The sequence below is a fragment of the Hetaerina americana genome, unplaced genomic scaffold (genome assembly GCF_022747635.1).
Source record: "Hetaerina americana unplaced genomic scaffold, ioHetAmer1.1.p SCAF_6, whole genome shotgun sequence".
Taxonomy (NCBI): Eukaryota; Metazoa; Arthropoda; class Insecta; order Odonata; family Calopterygidae; genus Hetaerina; species Hetaerina americana.
Genome location: NW_027287205.1, coordinates 71,921,606 through 71,943,298, shown reverse-complemented (window position 1 = coordinate 71,943,298; position 21,693 = coordinate 71,921,606). Strand labels below are relative to the sequence as shown.

At 40.1% G+C, this 21,693-nt stretch overlaps 1 protein-coding gene across 1 annotated transcript in view; it reads right to left on the bottom strand.

Annotated features, from left to right (window-relative positions):
• Positions 1-2,106: 2,106 nt before the first annotated feature.
• The window catches only part of LOC139695093 (probable palmitoyltransferase ZDHHC24), a 55,983-nt gene continuing 36,396 nt past the window's right edge, over positions 2,107-21,693 (bottom strand). The window contains exon 3 of the mRNA XM_071593719.1: positions 2,107-2,226. Within this exon, the coding sequence (XP_071449820.1) occupies positions 2,154-2,226 (73 nt within the window). The 3' untranslated portion in view covers positions 2,107-2,153. The remainder of the gene's footprint in view (positions 2,227-21,693) is intronic.

Here is a 21,693-nt window from a genome sequence, read left to right as displayed (position 1 = left end):
TCATTCTCTCAAAATGTAATTCCATCTATGGTTTTGAGAGTTGTGTTTACTCGCAGAATTATTTTTTTGATGAAAAACTTGATTGCGCAGATAATAAACAATCCTAATCAATTAATCCAATCTTTTTGAATGCAAATAATTTCAAAGTGACAGATAAAGAAAATATAAATGTCTTGATAAACAAACCAATTAACGCTACTTCCAAGAACACCAGAATGAAAGTACCGTTAAAATTGAAAAGGTGATGAGATTCGTGTCCAGCCAAAAGCTTCAGAAATCAAAGCTAATCGATCTGAAGAGCACGACTTAATCGTTTTCGTTATGCTAACGAATATAAAAGCGAAACCATTAATTTAGTGTGAATAGGCATCCTCCTGACCATTTATTCCAAGTCCCGAAAAATAACCAAGTCGGCGATCTCACTCACATGGACGGTCGTCATTTTTAGTAAATAATAATGAAAAACAGTAGGTGACGTAAGAAGGCCTTCACCAGTGAAACTAGTCGAGAGTAATTGGCTTAATTATCTCAATAACAACGCAAAAACAATATAACTGTAAAACAGACGGGATCGATGAGCCCATTTGTTCCCTGGTGCTCAACATGAACTGCTCAAATGCACACCCCATATTTTAGACTGACGGTTAGTCGACCTGAGCTCAGTAAAATGTCGAAATGAAATTATTTAAAACACATTGATTTTGTTTGAAAAATTACACCCATATCCACGGCGAATAATGCAAATATCTTACACTATTTAAACTACAATCAAAGGAGAATGTTTTTTTTTTAAATACTGATAATGGACAAGGCTAGAGAATATTTGTGATGTAACTGGAGCTTATCATAGGAGGACATAGCAAAGTTTAACTTGAAAATAAATTACATCATTTAAAATAAGAGTTGGCATTATGTCGCAGCATATTTCGAAAACATTACCCGAAACATTCTACATTAAGTTCAACCGAGGCATATTATTCCTCTTGGATCGAGAAAATTCTAACCAATCTACTTCAGATTACGTGACAGTAATTATCATCTAATAATGCATTGGGTCGTTATATCAAGCTTGCTAGAGAAAAACAAATCACGATGGATTTTCACAACTCATCCTAGCCTCACGGTAAAAAATACAGGATTGAACAAGAGAACAAACTATTTTTTCAAGCAAAAAATTTATAGATTTCTGTCGTCATTATTTCCCCTTTAAGAGTTAAACTATGGGCAAACAAATTTATTTCGATATCATAAAAAAACCCACTCATGCGGATGGGATGTCTGTTGCTGTACCAAAACCCATTATATAGTATTACGGTGTGAGATGAACGCTAAGACATAACGGATGTGTAGCAATTTAAACTATAAGAATCACTCAAACTTGCGGTATCGACGGTTTTTGATGAATATCTTCAAAGCATTCTATTTTTAAACAACAATTTCTTGGAAGGAATCTCGTTCATCTCGGGAATAAGGCAAATAAATTCTTCCACGCATTCATGAATGAATTTCTCATCAATCAAAATTGCCAACCGGATTACGGACACCCAAGCCGAATTGGCGAGACGAAATAAAATAATAAAAATTCCACTCCAGCGGAGGAGAGAGGAGTGAAAACTTAAAAGGAAATAAGTCGTGGAAGCTTGCAACGACCATCTGAAAATTCAAGGCCATCCCTTAAGGGGCTTGACAAGATGTGGAAGAATGTTCCCAGTTATCAACATCGGATCATCTAGCGGAGCTGGAGGAGTTCCATCCGCGAACGCCTCGGATTATGCAGATGCTTCCGGGTGTGGTCCCAGTCGTATCTTGAACGGATAAACATTTTTTTTCACCATGGAGGAGGGAAGTGGCGGTGTGGAGTAAGGGGAGAGAGAGAATAATACTCGAGGTTGACGTACCCTCCGACTGGAGCAGACTGTAGGGCGTTCTCCAAATCTCCGCCGTTGACGCCAGGGGCAGAATGGGATCCCTGCTGAGATCCTGTTGCGGCGGTCGCCAAGGAGATAGCGACCAACAGCAGCGGCCTCCACGGTGTCGGGGGCGTACGCATCGAGTGCTGCAGACCCTTGCGAGAAGGCCCCATCATCCTGGAAGACCTCAAGCTGCTCCAGTCCCCCGTTGATGGGATGCACACTCCCGAGGATATTGCCCCGTCAGGTGCTCTTCGCCCCAAAGCGCCTGACTAGTGCCTCCTCCCGTGGCGTCCGGTGAACCCACACGCACCAACTAAGTGAAACAACGAAAGAAACACACCACGGAGGAGCTGAGAGAGCGATCACAGCGCGAAGCGGCTGGTTTCTCACGTGAGAAACGAAATGTGCTCAGTCCACCAGAGAGAAGACGAGGGATCAATGGGGTGTTGCCCTACCCTTCCGACCAAGCGGAAGGCGTACCGCCGCTCGCGAGCATCGAAATCCTTTTCAGTTGCTCCCCACCCCGAAATCTTCACGCAATCCAGCCGGTGAGCCACGGACACACAACTCCCTCCTGTCTCACATTTGTGTGGAGATGCAAATTCCTCCGTCACGCAGAAAACCTCGAAGACTCGGAGCGTAAAAGGAAATGGAGGAGAGGGCGGTAGATAATGATGGCTTGCCAGAAGCCCTCCCTCCCTTCCTTCTTTTCAAATAAATACAAAACTCGCAGGAGTTGAGGACCAGAGGCGGGGTGGGGAGAGAATAAGAGGAGGAAATGATGCTGGTCTTCCTTTTGGACGTTAAACACGCGTGGTTTCGGGAGGAGGAAGCCCGGGATCCTTGGACTCGGGATCAGCCGGGCGTGATAGAGGAGCGAGACTCTCCGGGAGCACACGCGTGCTAACCCGTCCCTTCCAGTCTTTTTTCGGTCAGAGAAGCAGCTGTTCTGGCTCTCGTAGCCCTCTCTCCCCGACGGCTCCTTCACGACTGGGTCGCCTATGCATAAGCGGAGATCTCACTCGCTCAAAGGTTGATACTTCCCCTCCACGACCGCGCAGGGCTCTTCCCTCCACCCTACGCTGCCCCCCTTCCCCCCAGCCCTCCCCCTCATCACCCCACACTCAACCTTCTCCTCCGCACCAACCACTCCCATCCCTCATACCACTGTGGAGATGATGTTCACGGGGCTCGGGGCGCAGTCACGTATGCCTCAACGTAAAAGATGTCACAAGCGTATTTTTTCTTCTAAGCTGGGGGTTAGCGATGCACTGCAATGACCGCGAAAGATTGGGCGACAAACACGCATCTTGGACCAAGGAAATTAAAGGACAGAAGGAACAAAAACCGTAAAAATGTGAATTGAAGAAAATTCTTCAACAAAACAAGGAATAGAGGAAATATCTGTAGATGTATTTACAGAGGGTTTATGAGTGCACCAATGGTTTCGACTGAACAGCATATTCTGCTCACCCACAAAATTCGCTATGATACGTAAAGTGGGGGGTCACAGCTTCCCTTTGCGGTAGTTTGACGCTAAAATTGCGGTGGCATTACGCGTGATATTGGTTTTGTTACGTATTCCCATCAAAATATGGTCAATGAGGCGACAATTGGCCCAGTTGTACATTACTTTTCGAGTTATGTGTATACCTGGCACGTCTTTTATCTTTAATTGTACTCAAATCATAACTACTAATTTGGCCCAGTTTTAAAGTCATGGAAATCATTGAACTACTATTAACCATACACGCCTCTCTAAACCTATCAAAATGAGACTACCAACATTGGCTATACACTGTAAACTGGCTATAATACTCAACATCCAATATAGACATTATGGAGTGCGGCGGAAACTATTGGTGAATAACGAAGACTGTAACGGATTGAAGATTCCATTCCACAATCGAATTATGTCTGATCAAGGTTCAGAGAAAAAAATTCAGTTTTGATTTTTATTGTGAAATTCGACTTTTATTGCTTCAATCTTGAATGTTATGAATACCTTCACTGCTTACGATTGTTTCAAGTTAAACTATAACTTTTGCCTTGCTCTGACATGTCAACAGTTTTACATAGAGGAAAATGGAAACGAAATCACTGCTTAGCCAGCAAATATTATCCATTAGTCAATCTACAGTCATGATTAAATGAAAACTTGTAAAGAATTAATATGGTTCGCTTTGAAAAAAGTGCCAAATATTTCCAATCAAACCGCTAGTACACGAAATACGCCGAAATTTTTTTCGCGCTTATGATTTCGTGAAGTTTCAAGTTTCTCAGCGTAACGCTGATATTATTAGTAAGTACAATTATAATATATAAATTTCGTGACAAAAATAATAGGATTGGAATGTAAATTGAAATATTAATTAGAGATCTCGATACTGGGCCTCTATGTCAACATACCGGCCTGCATATATTTTTTTCACTAGCCTTTAAGCTGTGTAGGATCCTGAAGGGCTGATGAATAGTATTTAATTTTCTTTTAGACCCCGGCGATAAATTACCAAGCGGTGTGAGTTACGCCTGAAGCTATTATCCTTCTCAACAGGTATGCTATCGAGACGGAAGTGAGCTCAATTGCCCCGTATTTGTCTCCTGATGTTTGGGAAGCAGTTATCGTGCCATTCATACCAGTACAGCGCCAATGAGGGGGCATACTTATATTATCAATCCTGTGGCGAAAACACACTGGTGTTTACACATGTTAACAATCTTTCTTTACATTTTTCCCTTCAAAAACCGATGACGGCCTTAGCCAGATAACTGAAAAACAAATTACACTTATAAACTGACTATCTCAACTAAAAATCCCGCTTTAAAAACTATTTAACGTTTTCAGTAACAATTATTCAAATATTCGCAAAAATATGAACACAAAAATCATGCATATAGGTTAACTTCAGAAATTCATCGCTCGGGAGGCGAGTATTTAGAGACATATGTAATACTGAAAGTGATATTTTTTATATCCAGTGAACACTGCCTAATGAATAGCGGAATCGCGCAGTTCTGGAATATTTTTCCTTGACGGGCAGTTTCCTTTGTATACTGGTTTTAAGTACCTACTGCGTAGTATCCCAATCCTTCTTGAGGTGCTTTGTGGAAAGCACTTTGAGTGAATACGCCGTCCGTCGGATGGGACGTTAAACTGCGGACCCCTTGGCGCCTTTCGTTAAGAATAGGTTAATGCCGACGCCAGGTTTCTCTCCATCCTTCCTACTTTCCCATCCATCCCTAATGATACAAATTACCTCAGCTGTCGGTCGCCTTCCTTAAAACTTCTACTACTAGTACCTACTGCATAGGGACAAAATATTCTTTGACATAAATGAACTGGTTTGTCGTCTAACTGATAGATTAGCAACACACAAGGTTGTCAGAGGCAGCATGATCATTCCACACTAATGAATAAATTTAGATCATGCTGTTATGCGTAAGATAAAATATTACACAATATGCAAAACATTTTCCCATGTACGCGCATTCATCATTTTTGTAACCGTAACAAATTTGTTTTGCGGTGGTTATGGTAGATTTTTTAACTTGCACCTTTGTTCAAACGAAGTAATCTCTTATAATACTGTTTATTTTTCATATTTCCAAAATGCTTTCTCTCTGCGCGATTTTCATAGTAATTTGCCAAGCTGAAGATATCAGTATTGTTGTTTACGAGACAAAAATCCCTCATCTCCTCATAACTATGGACCTATTTAAATTTACGTGTAGCAAAGGAGCGACAAACTAAGATATCACACTTTTAAGCTGATCTTGTTCTGACTTAGACATCAAATAAAGGCTCAACCGTTCTATTTGTACTCCAAATAAGAAGTAAAGAATGGAGATGTGAGGCAAACAAGTAATAACATTATGCCAATGCGTAAAGTGCGTAAAAGAAGATTCAACAATCATCGAGCGCTAAGGTGATCAGAGAAAAAGAATTACTAAAATAAAATGTGACTCCCAAGGTGATAATTTAAATTTGATTAGCATTCTATGAAATTAAGTAAAAATATTGTTTTTTTTCTATGACTGGGAAAGATTTTTCTTCTTTTCAAGAAAATAACTTGATAAAGCACTTCCTATGGCCTGTTTACTAGGATGTGAGAGACAACTTGAAACACTGAATACAGACATAGTGAAAAGAGCTTGAAGAGATGAGCAAACCAACTATACCAGATGGGAGCAATCTAGAATCACAAATCTTTATCCCTAAAAGCTTGAATTAATCGAAGGCCACAGTTTCTGTCAAGTACCCATATTCATGAATTCATATGATATTTGCTGATGACATTAGTAAATTATCAAAAATTTCGATCAGGAACCCGGGCATGCATAATCTAGGAGAGTAGTGATGAGGAAAGCCTTCATGTATTATTGGTATTACGAGGACTATATCATAAAAACCTTTCGTCTTACGCCTCACTTCTCCAATTCAGAAACCTATCTCAGTGCAATAATAATTTCTCTTTTATAAAGAACAGGCTTGCTACAAAAAAATCACTAAACCAATTGGCTCCAAAAGTCAATCGGATGCCGCAGCAGGTTTTCCCGCCCGGTCCAATTAACGTCCGTGCACGTTAAATAATCACTAAAAATCATTTACTAACAATAGCATTTAATCGAAAATATAACCTAAACTTATCATGACATTATTTCGCTTTATTTTCGAAATAACTATACCTTAGTAATACTGTAAGAAGAAATACCTTTTCTGGTTAAACGCTTACCCATAGAAGTCCGAAAAGACATTCTTTTATGGTCGAATTTCAGTGGCACGTAGGCTCGTACATCGTAGCATGTGCACTTACCAGGAAGAGGAAAATCTAAGCTGCGAGATGTGATTCGAGCACTCACAATTACTAATGAGTTAATTATGGCATGTCAAATAAGAGTCATAAAACATAACAATTAGGTTTCTTAAATTCACGTTAAAAACTAGGAGGCGGCCGCATTCTTCCTAACCGAATTAAAGTAATGACTTATAAGCAAGAGGGGCAAACTGAAAGGCGTACGACGTGGACTTCGGCGTTGTGAGCCCGGGGCCCTAGCGTCCGTCCCTCCCTCCTCGCCCCTGAAAGGGTCTTCACGAAAGAGCTGAGGAAGGAGACGAAGACAAGGGTTCAGGAGGGAGGCGGGGAGGAGCGAGCGTGGTAGGAGGGGAGATAGAGGAGCTTAACCAAACATCCTCCCTCATTTCCTTCTGTCCACACTTAAGGAGACCGACACCCGCCCATCCCCCCGTTCCGTCCGACCCCACCCCGTCCCCTTTCCCTTCTCCGCCCTCGGAAACCGGGGACAAAAAAATGTAGGAAGGCGACAAGTTTACTTCCCCTTAATCAAGTTGACAAGAAACGTTAAATGAAAATTATGACATTATATTGCCTCCCCTGGTCTCCTCCCATTCCTCCCTCCTCCCCCGTTTCAACACGTCTCGTCGCCTCAACACGAGTGGTCCCCTTGCATATGAACCGTTAAAGGCTCTCCCGGCCACGAAATGGACCGCTCTTTGTGTTGCAAAAAAATACGTTTTTCGCCCCCTTACTTCCGGCATTCTTGTGCGTGGGATAAAAAAAGATGAGGTATTTTATGAGGGCACAAATGTAAAGGCAGTAGGAGCGGGATGGGAGAGGCGATGAAATGGATTCTTGGGAAGCTCGGCGATATTTCGGGTCGTGAGTGCAACTGGACGAGAGAAATTCTCTCAGCGGAGACTATATAAAAAGATCGCCCACACTTTCCCGCACGGCGCATTTTGAAAAACTGGGATGGCTAAGAACAATAAATAAATATTAAATATTTTATTATAATGGGCACGGTTGCGTCAGTCACACCATATACGAATAGGCCGTCCAGCGGCCAGAATATACGTAGCTTCAAATCCCGTAAATTTCCACTGGTGGACTACGTCGTTAAAATTCCGACATTTCATGTTTCTATCCACATCGCGTCTCATCAATATGATCTCAAGAATAAATACTAAATGCCATTTATCTAACAAGGTCTTTGCTTCTGCCCCAGCGTGGGAAATGCCTCGTAAAAAGAATATAAAATACTATGCACATTAATTGCACTACGCATGCGAAATCCACAATATTTCAGGAGAAAAAAATCAGAAGTTCCCTACAAAAGTCCCTGAAATTATGTCAACGTAGTAAAGCCATATTAAACCAAACTTGTGAAGGGAAAGTGACTACCGTAAAAATATACTAAGCCATATTGTATTTTAAGAACAGAAGTCCTCTTTGGAGCTGACTGTTTAATGGATCACATTATGCGGTTTGACTTTCCTGCCCTACGGCGTAATTCAGATGATTTTATTATTTAAACATAAATTTGCATGGTAAACTCTGGGAGCACAGCGGGAAAAATAAAGATAAAGGTTTGGTTTCTAAATGTGTGCGACAAAAATGTCACTGACTACGATTCCAACTTTGAAAGACATTCCCAACATTGTTGTCGTGAGGGGAACGTAACCCCCGGTTTTTCTTCTAGAAGTGGGGGGGCCAAAATAGAACCAGTTCTACGACTTAATAATAGGGAAGGAATAAATAAGGAGAAAACGACGGAAGAGGCGTTAGCAACGGTAAATGGACTAAAGAGTTACCCTTAAAGAGAAGGGGGGAAGAGATGATGGAGTAAGGTTGTCAGCAGTAAATCCTTTAAGGTTCTTCCAAGGAAGCGGAAGGAAGGGTACATCAGTAAGAATAAGGGTTGGAAACGTAGGGAAAACTCGGGGTTGGATGCATGAGAGAAGAAAAAAGATTCTTGGATGCAGGGGCGGAGTGAGAGGGGAGTTTGAAGAAGGAGTGACAGATTAAGGCACATAAAACGAAAACAGAGCTGCTCTTTCAGAAGCGGGGAGATGTGTTAGGGAGACCCATATCTCCCACGTGAGGAGAAGGAAAGAGTGGCGGAAAGCAGCAGCAATGAAGAAGACGGGAAGGAGGACCAGGAAACCTTAGGGCAAAGGAAGGGACCGCCACCCTCCTCATCCCTGTCCCCTCCCCTTTCCCCTTTGGCGAATATATTATGAAAATGCCAACGGGTGCTGGCCGTCGGAGCAGAGAGTGAGGACGGTATGGAATGGCTGGCCTGCTGATGCTCGAGAGGTGGGCATGGGCAATGGGAAAAGAGCTATCGCTGGCTCGAAGTTGCCACAAAGCTGGTCAGAAGCGGGGGACGACTAGCAGTTTGTCCACGTATGACTCCGATGGTGCGGTAGCAAAGCGTCTTTTAGCCAGGGAAATGCCGTTTTCGAACGCTATTTAATGGTGATGTGATGCCTGGAGAATTCCAAAAATTGCACATTTTCACATCCCTATCCCAATTGGAATACTTCACCGGTGAGTAAAATATTTGCAACGCATTCTCTCGTTGATGGACTTGGATTATTTTCAGGATATACTTTTACAAAAATACTTTACCAAGCTCAATCAGCGATAATACGTTCAATCACTATGAACCAAATGAGCAGCACGGCTTCAGTTAGCAGCGATAGGCGGAAGATAAACTAAGGTGAACATGACAAGATATTCCCCGTCTACTAATAATAAACACATTAAAGAGCGTTGAAACACTTAAAAGAGAGTTCTATCAGAAAAATCGTCTCCTCTTGCAATTTTACTTATGCACTATGTCACTTCCACATTGTGTCGCGTCGAATATTATGTTAAACTCCAGTACATTCCTCGGAGTTTGCATTGCACACCCTCAATCAGAATCAATTATCTTAGTGATCACCTTAAGCTAGGAGGATGATTTTCCGAATCCCATTCTCACGTTTCGTGGACGATATTTCAAGTGCACCGGGGAGACAGTCAGATGGGCTGTTTCACTCGGTGATTTCTTGGCACCTTTCGCTGAGTTGACTCGACGCCAAAGTCGGATTTCTTTCCTCTCTTCTTTCACTGCCTTATCTTATTCCCGACTTCTTTATTTGACCAGACTGAACACCATAAAAAGCCAGCATATAATACCTACAGCAATTGCCTATCGAACAAGGCTTTTTTATACACACTCCAAACACCTTATTCCATCACTTGTGCGATGTGGGAGCGATGGAAGGTCTTCATGGGTAACATCTTCAAAGTTGAGCGGGAATAAAATAGATTCTCGAAGTTTTCCAGGAGATAATTGGTGGGTGGAAAATAAATGAACTTAAAAAATATTCAAATGTAAACCATAGCGATAAATTGATATCATACCGTGACAAAAGTATTCACATTCAATACGCTGGGTTAGACTAATGAATGAATCGGAAACGGTTGGAGAGAATTCAGATCCAATCATCAGAATGGAAACTAGAATAACCATAAATGAATGAAAATGACTTGAATAAAATGCAGAATAAACCTGCGTTCTCATTTAATTGGATACAATACCAACACATGCTATTATAATATCTCAAAAATTATGAAAATTGGTTGCAGTGAATTCCTGGTTATGCGACCATTGCAGTGAATTACAGGTTAGAAGAATACCTTGTGCGCTGGTGCATCGTATAATTTTCATGCATAAAAGTTGTGGAAAAAACATCATATAGAGCAACAGGAAACAACTGCACATAGAACTTCGAAGAAAGTGCCTAAACATAACGAATCCATGAATGGAAATGTACTTCTATATGAATATGAATAAAATAAAAAAATACTGAGCATTAAATGAGAATCGGCATAAGAATATCCTATACAAATGTCGACTGTAACAATCATAACAACTGCTAATTCATTATTTCAATTATCGCTAAAAAATTGGTAAAAGTGAAATCTATGAGTATTTCACTTAATCTCTTACGAGTCTCTCACGGTCCGTTGACACAGATCCTTGCCCAGCCTCGATCCTTACGTCATATCCTCACAAAATACCTTCACGCACAAACGAAGAATGAAGCTGCAAAGCAATTTCCTCACTGCGGTAGCAGTGTCCTATTCCCAGAAGATCCTAGCAGCGGGAACAAAGATAGCGAACGAAATATTTACGACACATATGATAAGACGAACTCTGTACACGAAGTTAAGACCCCTTGCATCCTACACACATCACTCGGACCAGCTTTGTTAATGTTTGATTTAAGTCGCGAGAGATGCTTCCAGCTAATGCATGGCGCCAGCAAAAATGCTGCTAAACAAATTTTGACAAGTAGCTATTTACTTTGGGGAGACAGGGAGAGAAGACGTGGCTTACAAACCTCTATTTCCAATAGAGGGAGAGCTTTGCCGCATTTCAGTGCGCAAAATCACAAGTTAAATAACATTTCGTTATCGGGCAGCTAAGAACCGAAATAAATGTCAATTTTACTGTGGCGTTTGAGCATCTCAATGCTCAATTCCAATTCAAATCTTGATATTACAACAAAGTACGACATCAAGCGCCTACATTGAGCGTAACTACACCATGGAATAATAAAATTTCTCACACAATATTTAGGACATACACCGATATGGATATACATGTATATCCATGCATTGGGCCCGCAATTTTAGACAAAGATAGGTAGTATGACGTTGATGAGGATAACTTAGGTGCAGGTATACTTAAATTCGAGATATAAAGGGCATTAAGTGAATTAAAACCACATAAGACCGTGGGGATAGATAATATTTCCGGAAAACGACGTCAGGATCAAGGAAAACGTGGAAGAAAAAGCTCCTATGAGCTAATTCATTGAGTCTATCGGGGAGAAATTTGGGCGGAAGATATTGTTAGCTTAGTGTTCTTTATGGCCCAATAAAGAGAAAGGCAGTCACATGTGAGGACAATCGAGTAATAAGTTTGATTTTACGCCCGCCAAAGGGGTTCTTATTTATTTATTTATTCAGTATAAGTCCGAAAACAGCACATTTAGGCCTTTACATCGAACTATTAACAACGATAACAATGTCACATTTACAAACACCCAAGCCCTAGATGGAGGGAAACTCACCCAGGCGGGAATCGAACCCGCGACCCTTGGAATGGCAGACGAGGACGTTACCCCGCCGCCACCGGGGCCGGCCATCATTAGAATCATCAATAAAATAATAGGACTAATGATTACCTGAGGGATGATGAGTTAAGATCCAGAAAGGGGAGAGGTGCGCGTGATGCCCCAACAGTAATGAGATCACTAATAGAAAGGAAAATAATATTTGCTAGTTTATTAGATGTCGATAAGGCGTTTGATTGGGTGTTATTGGGAAGAATCAATGTACGAGAAATATTAAAAAAGATAGGAATAGATTGGAGGAATGGGTGACTCATCTGTAGCATGAACATGTCAAAATGCTCAGGTGCGGGTGGCGGATGAAGAGCCGGGATGGGCAGTGTTACCAAGAGGAGTAAGACATGGTTGGTGCGGGTTTACAAATTTAAAATAGTAATTAGACGATATTTTTACAATGTGCTGATTTGCTTCCCCTCGCATGGGCATTATTATTATTTGGTAGTTTACCGTTTAAGGTAGTTTTTGGGTGGACAGAGGCTGGGCCCTCCTAAATCTCTTAGCCTCACCTGACACCCCAATAAAATGTTGTTCGATTCCCCATACCTTTGCCTTCATCTCTTCCCATTCCGCCCAGAATCCGTATCCTTCTCCTACCTCTAACCCGAATGCCTGAAGTCCTTATCACAGTCTCCGACATCTCATTGCCAATCAAAATACTGTACACACATTTTCCCTGCTTCCTTTGGATTTCACCCAGCAATCCCCTCTCCTCCCCCATCATGCTGGGCACTTCCTCGTCTGTCTTCCTTTCCGTCTACTTCACCTCTTCCATCCTTCCCCACACCCAAATTTTAGAAGACTCCAATGTACGCCTATCGTTTTGCTTCAGCGACCACGTTTCCCAGCCCAGCAAGGCCACGCTCTATGCCTAAGTTTAAACGAGCCTTTTCTATGCATCCTTACTTTCATCAATTCCCTCCATAAAAAGTTTCTTTGTCATGCACAGTCATCCTCCTTGCGTATATAAGTTTTAAACTGAAACGCGCTAATAACCGAAAACTCAAGTATTGTTAAATGTAGACGTACTCGAAATAAGCTTTAATTCCTATACGAATGGTCGAAGCAGAATACTGAAATCCCACTGGGTAAGTAAGAGCTTGGAAACGAGGAGATGGTGAGCAAATGTAGCCCAAGCGATGCGAGTTTTAGAATAAACAACTATTTTCGGGGTCAACAATCAATAGCCTCAGCACATGCTATTTATACTATATATGTTTCAGGCATGCAGGTAGGCATTTAAAGGATAATGAAAGCCAGTACAGGGCGTACTACTAATAGATGAGTTCTACTTCAGAAGAGGAGAACAGACCAGATGCACCACACGAGGTATTAAAGAGGGATTATGATGAAATTGAGATGGATACATTAAGGGACTGATGAAATTCTTCGAAGACAAGAGAAGACAGGTCTCTGGAAGATAGTGGCAATGAGAGATAAAACTAATCGGGCACATTCCGAGGGAAGATAGAAAACTGAAGTTTCTAATGGCATGGGAACCATGGAAGGAGTGAGATAAAGAGCAAAACTAATCATGCATTACGGGAAGCGAGGAGGGATGGAAGAGGAAAGAATAAGAATCAATATAGAAATGCATAAAATAGCTTGCAACAGGACATCATGATGGCTTTCTATAAATCAATCCCCTGGCTGATAACCGATGACAATGATTACGAGTTGATGAGTTCGAGAAACAAAATTGTCAACTCGATGATTTTAAATTTTCAATATTATCAAAATTCCAAAATGAATACTTCTATTTGAAAATATATGCACTACAGCAGGATGCAACATGAGATCAATTTTTAACTGATTCGGTCTATTAAAAGATAGATTTTTGAGCAACCAGTTGATACCGATCAGCGTTAATTTTGGAAAATTATAAAATACATTATTACACATATGAGCAGTGGTAAAATAAACGATATAGCAAAGAAATAATAGAAACACATTACGAAGTATTTTATAAGATTATGTAATATTTCACTAAAATCATAAATATATCAAACGTAAATGATAATCAATTAGATCAAATACATTATCAGCATTTTAGATGGTACTGACGCCACCTATTCCCAAATTGATATGTTTGAGACTGAAGTATTTCGAAGTTTTCCCTTACTCTATCGATTAAACATTATTCAGCAATCGATTAGCATGCCGTAAGGCCACACTGAATCTAAAAATACAGCCAGTGCATCACGAATACAGACGCTCGGTGTGCATTAATATTTATTCCCCCTCATGCTCCCTCTCTCCGGTTCGGACGCCCTATCGGTCACATGTCTGTCGACTCGAAGAGAACCTTTTGATCTCCCGGTTAGTCAATACCTACGTATCCTACACTCAAGCTCCATTCCTTTACCCTTGCCCTCTTAATTCTTGCTCACGCCACTGCTCTCCTCCTCTCCCCCTTCCCTATCTCCATCTCCGATAGACACCACGCATCACACACTATTCTGGCTCGTGTGAAGAGGCGTGCCTGTCACGACACGGGCACGAAATCTCCCAGCCCACACCATCCACACTCGCCCCCCACGGCCATAGAATATTCAAACTCTACGATCGCAAAAAGGTCCGTTCCGGAGTCATTTAGCCAATGACCAACCAAGTTTGACGAGAAAGAAACCCCGCGAGATAACTTTGTACAAACAAACACGAAGTCAGTAATTTATTGCTCGGCGCGGAAGACTCCCATCGCGCTCCTTGACGCTGCGTCACCCCGGAGAGAGAATTAACTCACCTTTTTCGGCCATCGGACAGAGAGCTGCGATCTCTACGCCAGCTCACATACGCCCACGATTCCTTAACCGCAAATACGAAATTGGCGAAGGCCGTTAAATTTAAAGCGTAAAGCCTAAAATATGCCGTCATTAAATTTCCGTCCATTTAAAGAGGCCTCAGCCATAAATGGTCACTTGAATAGATATTTTTCAATTCTCGGGGAAGCCTTGAACATTGATTAAACGCATATATAAATCATATTCACCAGGACTCAATAGACTCAACTGTAATGACGGAGTTTAAGTCAGTAAAATTATTGATATCGATCAATCCAAACGGATCATTGGCGTCATTGAAGCCTTCAAAAAAGGATTGGCAAACCTGTCAACCTAACGCCTGCAAATCCCATTTTGTCACTTTCAATAAACCTAAAGATGCATTGATTCACGAGATGAAATATAATTGTTCCAGGAATTTCACATGACTATCATGTGAATCCCTTCATCGATTCCTTGGAAACCTATTGACTCTATTCCTAACAAGTTGTACCAGACGTCCAAAACTACTTCTCAGGAAATAATCCATATCGCACAATAGCGATTCACAAAATGGAAATAGTTCGAGAATCTGTATTATATCAAAAGTTTTCCATGCAGTACAGCAAGTGCCTTCAAATTTGGCTACCGTTCAATAGAAACGACAAGAAAGAACTTATTAAGCACTAATAACAAAGTTTAAATATTACACTTGCTTTAGCTAACGTGAGGCCAAATCATGCAAGTTTTTAATCCAGCAATGTTTTTTAAATAATTGAGGCCTCCAGATAAGCGAAGCGATCGCTACAAAATTACCAGTTCAATCGGGGTCATACACATTTGTACGGCAAGAACGATAAAGAGCACAAGAAAGGGCTGAGGATTGGAGTTGCAGACAAATATTATGAAAGTAGCGAGGGCGATATTTTTATCATTATCGGCGAATGTGGTCACTTATCTATTAAAAGAAAACATCAGGGGTTTTGCCGGCAAGGAGAGGAAATGGATAAGAATTTATGGAAATAAAACTAATATTGAAATAATAAAGTCCCAAGTAGTGAAGCATTGGCCAGTTCATAAGCGATTTTAATACTATTCAATTATCGTAACACCTCCCATCATTTTGAATTTAAAAGTGCACCTATTTATTTCCGTTTAGCCGAACAAACTAAGTTTATTCCTCACACCTGGCATGTCTAACCACCTGCAAATCACGTTTAGGCATTTTCCTTTCGATATTTTTTCCAGTACACTATTTTGTATGACAAATTATTTTAGGCTGTATTGAGGTTAAGAATAAGCAAGCAAAGCTTTTAGCTGGGCAGATATTTGTTTAAAAATAGTTTAAACTCTTACTTTATATATATATATATGCATTGAATGCAAAAACTCAAATATAAAAAATGCGTGTAGCAAGTAGTCTTTATTTTCACTCTTTTTTATACTTATTCCTATTGAACGTAGAGATATTCAATTAATAATTCAAATTTTAATACATACTTCGAAGATATCATTACATTTATTCAATAATCATTTTTTTAACTCTTCTACGACAGTCCACAATATTTAGACATTATTCCTACATTCTAAAATGTTTATTTTCTTCTTCTTTTTCTGCGATAATTAACTCAGTTCCGCCATTTATTTCTTAGTAGTTACGCTAATTACATCTACTCCTATCCTCTAAAATCCCTTAAAAATAATTTTATTTTTAGTTTCCACTGCACTAGTCTAGCACTCTTTGTTAATGGACCCGTATATAAGCAAAATATTTACACGTGCTCTGTCCATCACTGGCATCATTTTATTATAAATCGTCAGTCATAAACGTCGACCAAGCGTCCACCTTAAAAAAAAACATTTTTATCTGGCCCTAAACTAGTTCTTTAACTGTCTCTTTTTAGTTGCTGATAATTTAATGTTTTTCAAAGGAATTTTTTTGTATTGCAGCCTTGCCTATACAGTTGCTCGACTCCCACCCCAATTGGCAAAATGCGCTAGTTGGCCAGATTGAAATTTCGATACGATTTGTATTTATCACATGAGTTGCGTAATCTAGTGGTTGTTTTCTCCAGTCGTGTGTTCAAGGCGGGACCATTACAATAAATGACTGTTTTGGCAGCCATTTCTACACGGCGCTTACTACTTACCTCAGGTCCCTGCCATCCAAACATTTTTCATTAGGTGACCATACCAGGAGTTCTAGTACAGAACTCAAAACCAGAAGGCGCGTAAACCTTACCACCACACTGGAGCTGTGATCCAGAAGAGATGAATTTGTCATAACAGCTTGAGCAAGTTAAAAATGAATATTACGAAGCAGTTTAAACAAAAAGGGACTCTCATAAAAACTGTCCATTACGATTTTCGCGGCAAATTACTGCATTACCGTAAGATATTATTGGCAGCGAAAATATATTAGAAGAAATACAAAAATCATAAACACATTTATCAACCCGAAAAAAACGTCTGAAATTTACATATCCGAGTAGGGGAACCAGATCCTTTCCTAAGGTTTCCCAGAAGTTCTGGTACCCGAAAAATCACACATCTCGGGTTAAGTTCAGGGTGCTCAGAGGCATGCCCGAAAGTCGAACTCTGGCGTTTCGGTTAGTCGTCCACACCAGGACAACCATATCCCTGAGTAGAAGAAATAATTATGCTTCATTTTTATTTTTTCTATTATATTTAGCGCCTGGATGTCATAAATAGTTCCACCTGTTTGATAGAATATGAAATTTTACCACGGTCAAACCTCACTTTAGTCATATGATTTCTCCTTCCTTCTTCAATCGATCAGAAATCATTCCAGATATAGTAGGCTACGTGATTTCTTTTTTCTTTCATTGTTGAATCAACTTTCCATTTATTTTCATTCATTTCTTCAGGGTTAAATTTGGACAAGACCTATTTTCTAAGTTTAATTAGTCAAAATGAATTGGCAGTCTACCGTTTGGAGCATTTTTTGGATCATAAAAATTAAAGAACCTATTCGACAGGATATTTAATTTAAACAAAACGTAACATTTATTGGTCAAAGCACACCATAAGCAGTATGCACTAATGGAAAAATCAAAAATATGATACACAATGACAATTAGAATTGCGTTCTCCTAGTATTTCTCTATTAGTCCTTCGAAAAATAAAATCATCAATCAGTATTAACCTTTTGCTTGGTTAGAGTGTTAGTCAATAGCCACATTTAATTCCTCGTGGCCACCAGAACAATCCTATTATCTGCATCCAGAATCATTAGCGCGGGTAACAGACCGCCCATGTTAAGTGTAAAGTAATTCCATCATATAGCTGAAAATCCAGATAACGGCAGTGAAAGCAGTGCAACAAAAAATGCCTCATAAATATCGGAAAAGCAAGCACTGTAACTCGCCATACGCTTGCACACGAGAATTTCTATTATGATTTTTATTTATGCTTTACCTCTGAGGTGCAAAAATTCGATCGAAGGCAAATTATTTTTATGGTCACTACTATACAGAAGAAGAGAACCATGATGGAGAGCATTACTCACGGGCATAGTGAAAGAAGAAATTATTTTTTAATTACAGACGTAAAAGGTTACGGTTTTCAACAGAACAGATCCGCACACGACATAATCGTTGAGACAGGTGACGGAGACAGTTATTGTCAGTCGGCGGCTAGGAACACTGGGACGGGCAAAAAAAAATCAAGACGCGAGAAAAGTTGGAATATGCCAGAGGAGGCGGTGCCAACCATTGTGGAAATTATAATTTAAAGCCAAAGGCCACAGAGTATTAGCGTCAACACATCTCTCGTGCATAATCGAGATCCAAAGGCAAGGCCAAGCCCCATAACAAACGATCCGATTCGGACACGACTAACACACGCGCGTTCCCCACCAGCCAGCGATTAAGTCACCACGTCACCTTGGCTGCGCTAAAATGTGCTCGGGCTAATTTGTCACGCCTACTTCCGCAGAGCAGGAATTTTTTTACGCTCTAAACGGGCAATTCTCCGTGGTAGCTACTTGATCCGACGCGAATCCGAGTGAGGGAACACATTTTCGTCCATTCAGAAATCTCCTTGTTTCCTCTGACCATTAAAGCAAAAACAGTCGGATCACCCGGAGTCTCAAAACTTGAAGAAAAATAAATCGCAGACGTGGACAAAAAAATACTAATCGAATGATTGGTTTGCGTATCCCAACTTTCAATCAATTTCCTGGAAACGCAGTTAATGCCAATGTTGAAGAGAAAAAAATAAATAAGATTTTTTTCCAAAGGACCGCACCCAACTCGAAAATTCTCAAGGGTGAATGCCAAGACCATATGTATTTTATCGCCAACGAAAAAATAGGAGTTGTCGCCGATGCCATAGCTGTCCTTGAAAATCTTCAGCGAGGAGTGGCAGCATGTGGGCGGGTCTTGGTGTGGGTAAAATAAAGAATTAAGGAGAAAAGAGATGAGGGAGCGAAAGGGAAGACGAAGTACGCGCATACGGAGATTATTATTGAGGCGGAGTTGTGAGAGAATGGAATTCGAGAAGCAGACGGAACTAATTCAAATCGGATCCATTCCATCCTCTGATTCCGCCATGAACGACGCCCCGACAAAATCTCATGAGTAACAGGCAGAGGCGAGGCCAGGGAAGAGTCGAGGAGAGGGGGCAAATGTATCGGTCGGCCTACATTAAAGAGGCCAAGGTCTGACGAACCTCCAAACTTTTGTCAAAAGTTTCCAGTTTCACAAGACAAGGCAACAAAATGTTTCACTCATTTTCAAATTATTTATTTATCCTTTTCACTCCCTCTTGGTTGTGAAATATTTTACCAAATCCCGATAGCCATTGGTATAAGACATCTCCCCATTCTATCCCGTCCTCCTCTCCAACTACACGCCATTATGAGCATGACCTAATTGTAAGACGCACAAGATAGGAAATCAAAGTGAAAAGTTTTTCCTATTGTGTTCAAAGAGCACTCAACAGATGAAATTTTCGGCTGCACATAAATGTTCTCCTAGAGATCGCAAATTTTATTCTCATATTCTCGCACATACACATATACACATATACCTGTATCATATATGAAACCAAATTCGATTTTGCTCTACTCCTTCGGGATGGATCGGTAAGGATCGTAAGGTCACTGACCCCGACATCTCCGATGGTAGCTGTTGCAGATGCTGACTCAATCACTAGACACACCCACACTAAAGTCCGACTCACCGAAAGCCACATCTCATTTTTTACCATAGCCGGCTCAGGGAAAGGAACTGGCCCCCCTACCCTGATGTGTGAATTTCCCACGCCATTGGGCTTCGTACTGGGTGAACTCTACCTTCACCTAACCGAGCTAAACGTTGATTACTGAGTTTATGGTTTTATTTTCCGTTGACAATCACAAAAAATTATTCATATCCCTTTGTCGAACTCGTACACTCTAAAGAAAGTTCCACTGTTAGGATCACTATAAATAAACCTATTTATTAACGCATTATTTAACTCATTTGAAGAATAAAAAGGCCATCGCTATAATAGATCCATAAAAATCATTTTCTATCATCAAGGAGTCAATACTTTTGTAGTCAAGCGCTTTCGATTATGATGAAATTCACTTTTCCATCAATTTTCCAAGTTATGCACGTAAGGCTTAAGTTTGAACGTGACATAATATCTCTCGATCTACAGGTATGAGCCTGTGCAAGAAATAATACTATTCCTACATAAAAAATATAATGAACAAGTCAAGAATCTGAAACGAATGTCCATAAAGGTATATTATTTTATTAGTCATAGTAATTCAAATTGGATAACGTGTATCAGGCTGAGGAAATATTAGGAGAGTTTATTTTGCGAACAGATGACACCAAACAACGATGCTCGGGCTAGAACTCATCGCGAATGAATACCACTATCTTCAAGGATAAAAGGCCACAAAAATACTGGGCGTAGCTTCATATATCAAGCTAGATATCTGCATACATCAATTTCTGGCTAAATCTTCCTGATGCTCATCTCTGTGGATCTTTCTGCTTCAGAACATAAAATTTCAGGGGAGATTTAAGTGTGATTCCATCACTTGTTTACCAGGATTTTATTTATTATGTCAAGAAAATAATTTTCGAATCAAACAACTCTAAATTCTAAATTAACACCAGTCGAGAATCCGCAGTTCCGCAAACGCAAATATCCAATTCTAAAGATAGACTGCGAGTCGTAATCCAAAATTCACGACGTTGCCCATTTACTCTTCACAGAGAAACATCGATTTAAATGCACCAATATTACGTTAACAATTAAAGGTTGAGTTTCAGAATGTGCGTTATATTTTGTAATAACTTAGTTTGGTCTCGCTATTTTTTATTTATAAACGTCAAAGTTAAGAAATTCCATTCATGAAGTGAAAACGCTATAAAATGTTACATTAATTTTTCCTTAACTTAGTCCATATTTGAAGATCTTGGCTCCATACAGCCTATTTATTCATTCAAAAGAAGCATGTTGCCTTTATGTCCTTGTATCACCGTTGGAAATGTTAAACGATCTATGTAGAATATCTAAATTTGCATATTCACCATTGCAAGCTGAATTGCCCCAAAAATATATTTGATTACGTATTTAGGCACACAGGAGCTTTTCGGGAAAACTCGACGAGCATTGAAAGATACTCCCTGCAATTAATGCGCTGCCAAAAGAAAACGTGGATATAATTGTTTCTGCAATATTGGCGACATTAAATACAAGGCTGCAACGAGTTAGTCAAAGACGAAATATTATTCGATTGTTTCCGGCTCAACTTTGTGGAAGTTCATGTTCATTTAATGAAGAACACGATGTCTTTGTCCACTGTTCTTTATTTTGGTACCACCTGTACCAAAACAAAGAACAATGAAAAAATATATTGTGTTCTTCATTTAATGAACGAAATATCACTTAACGAGTCAAGCAAAGTTATTTTATGCACACATTTTTAGTGAAGAGCTTATTTATAAAATATTTCTCATAAATTTCAATCCTTTGTCTCTTCGGGCAGTATGATTAAAAAGTTAAGGGGGTC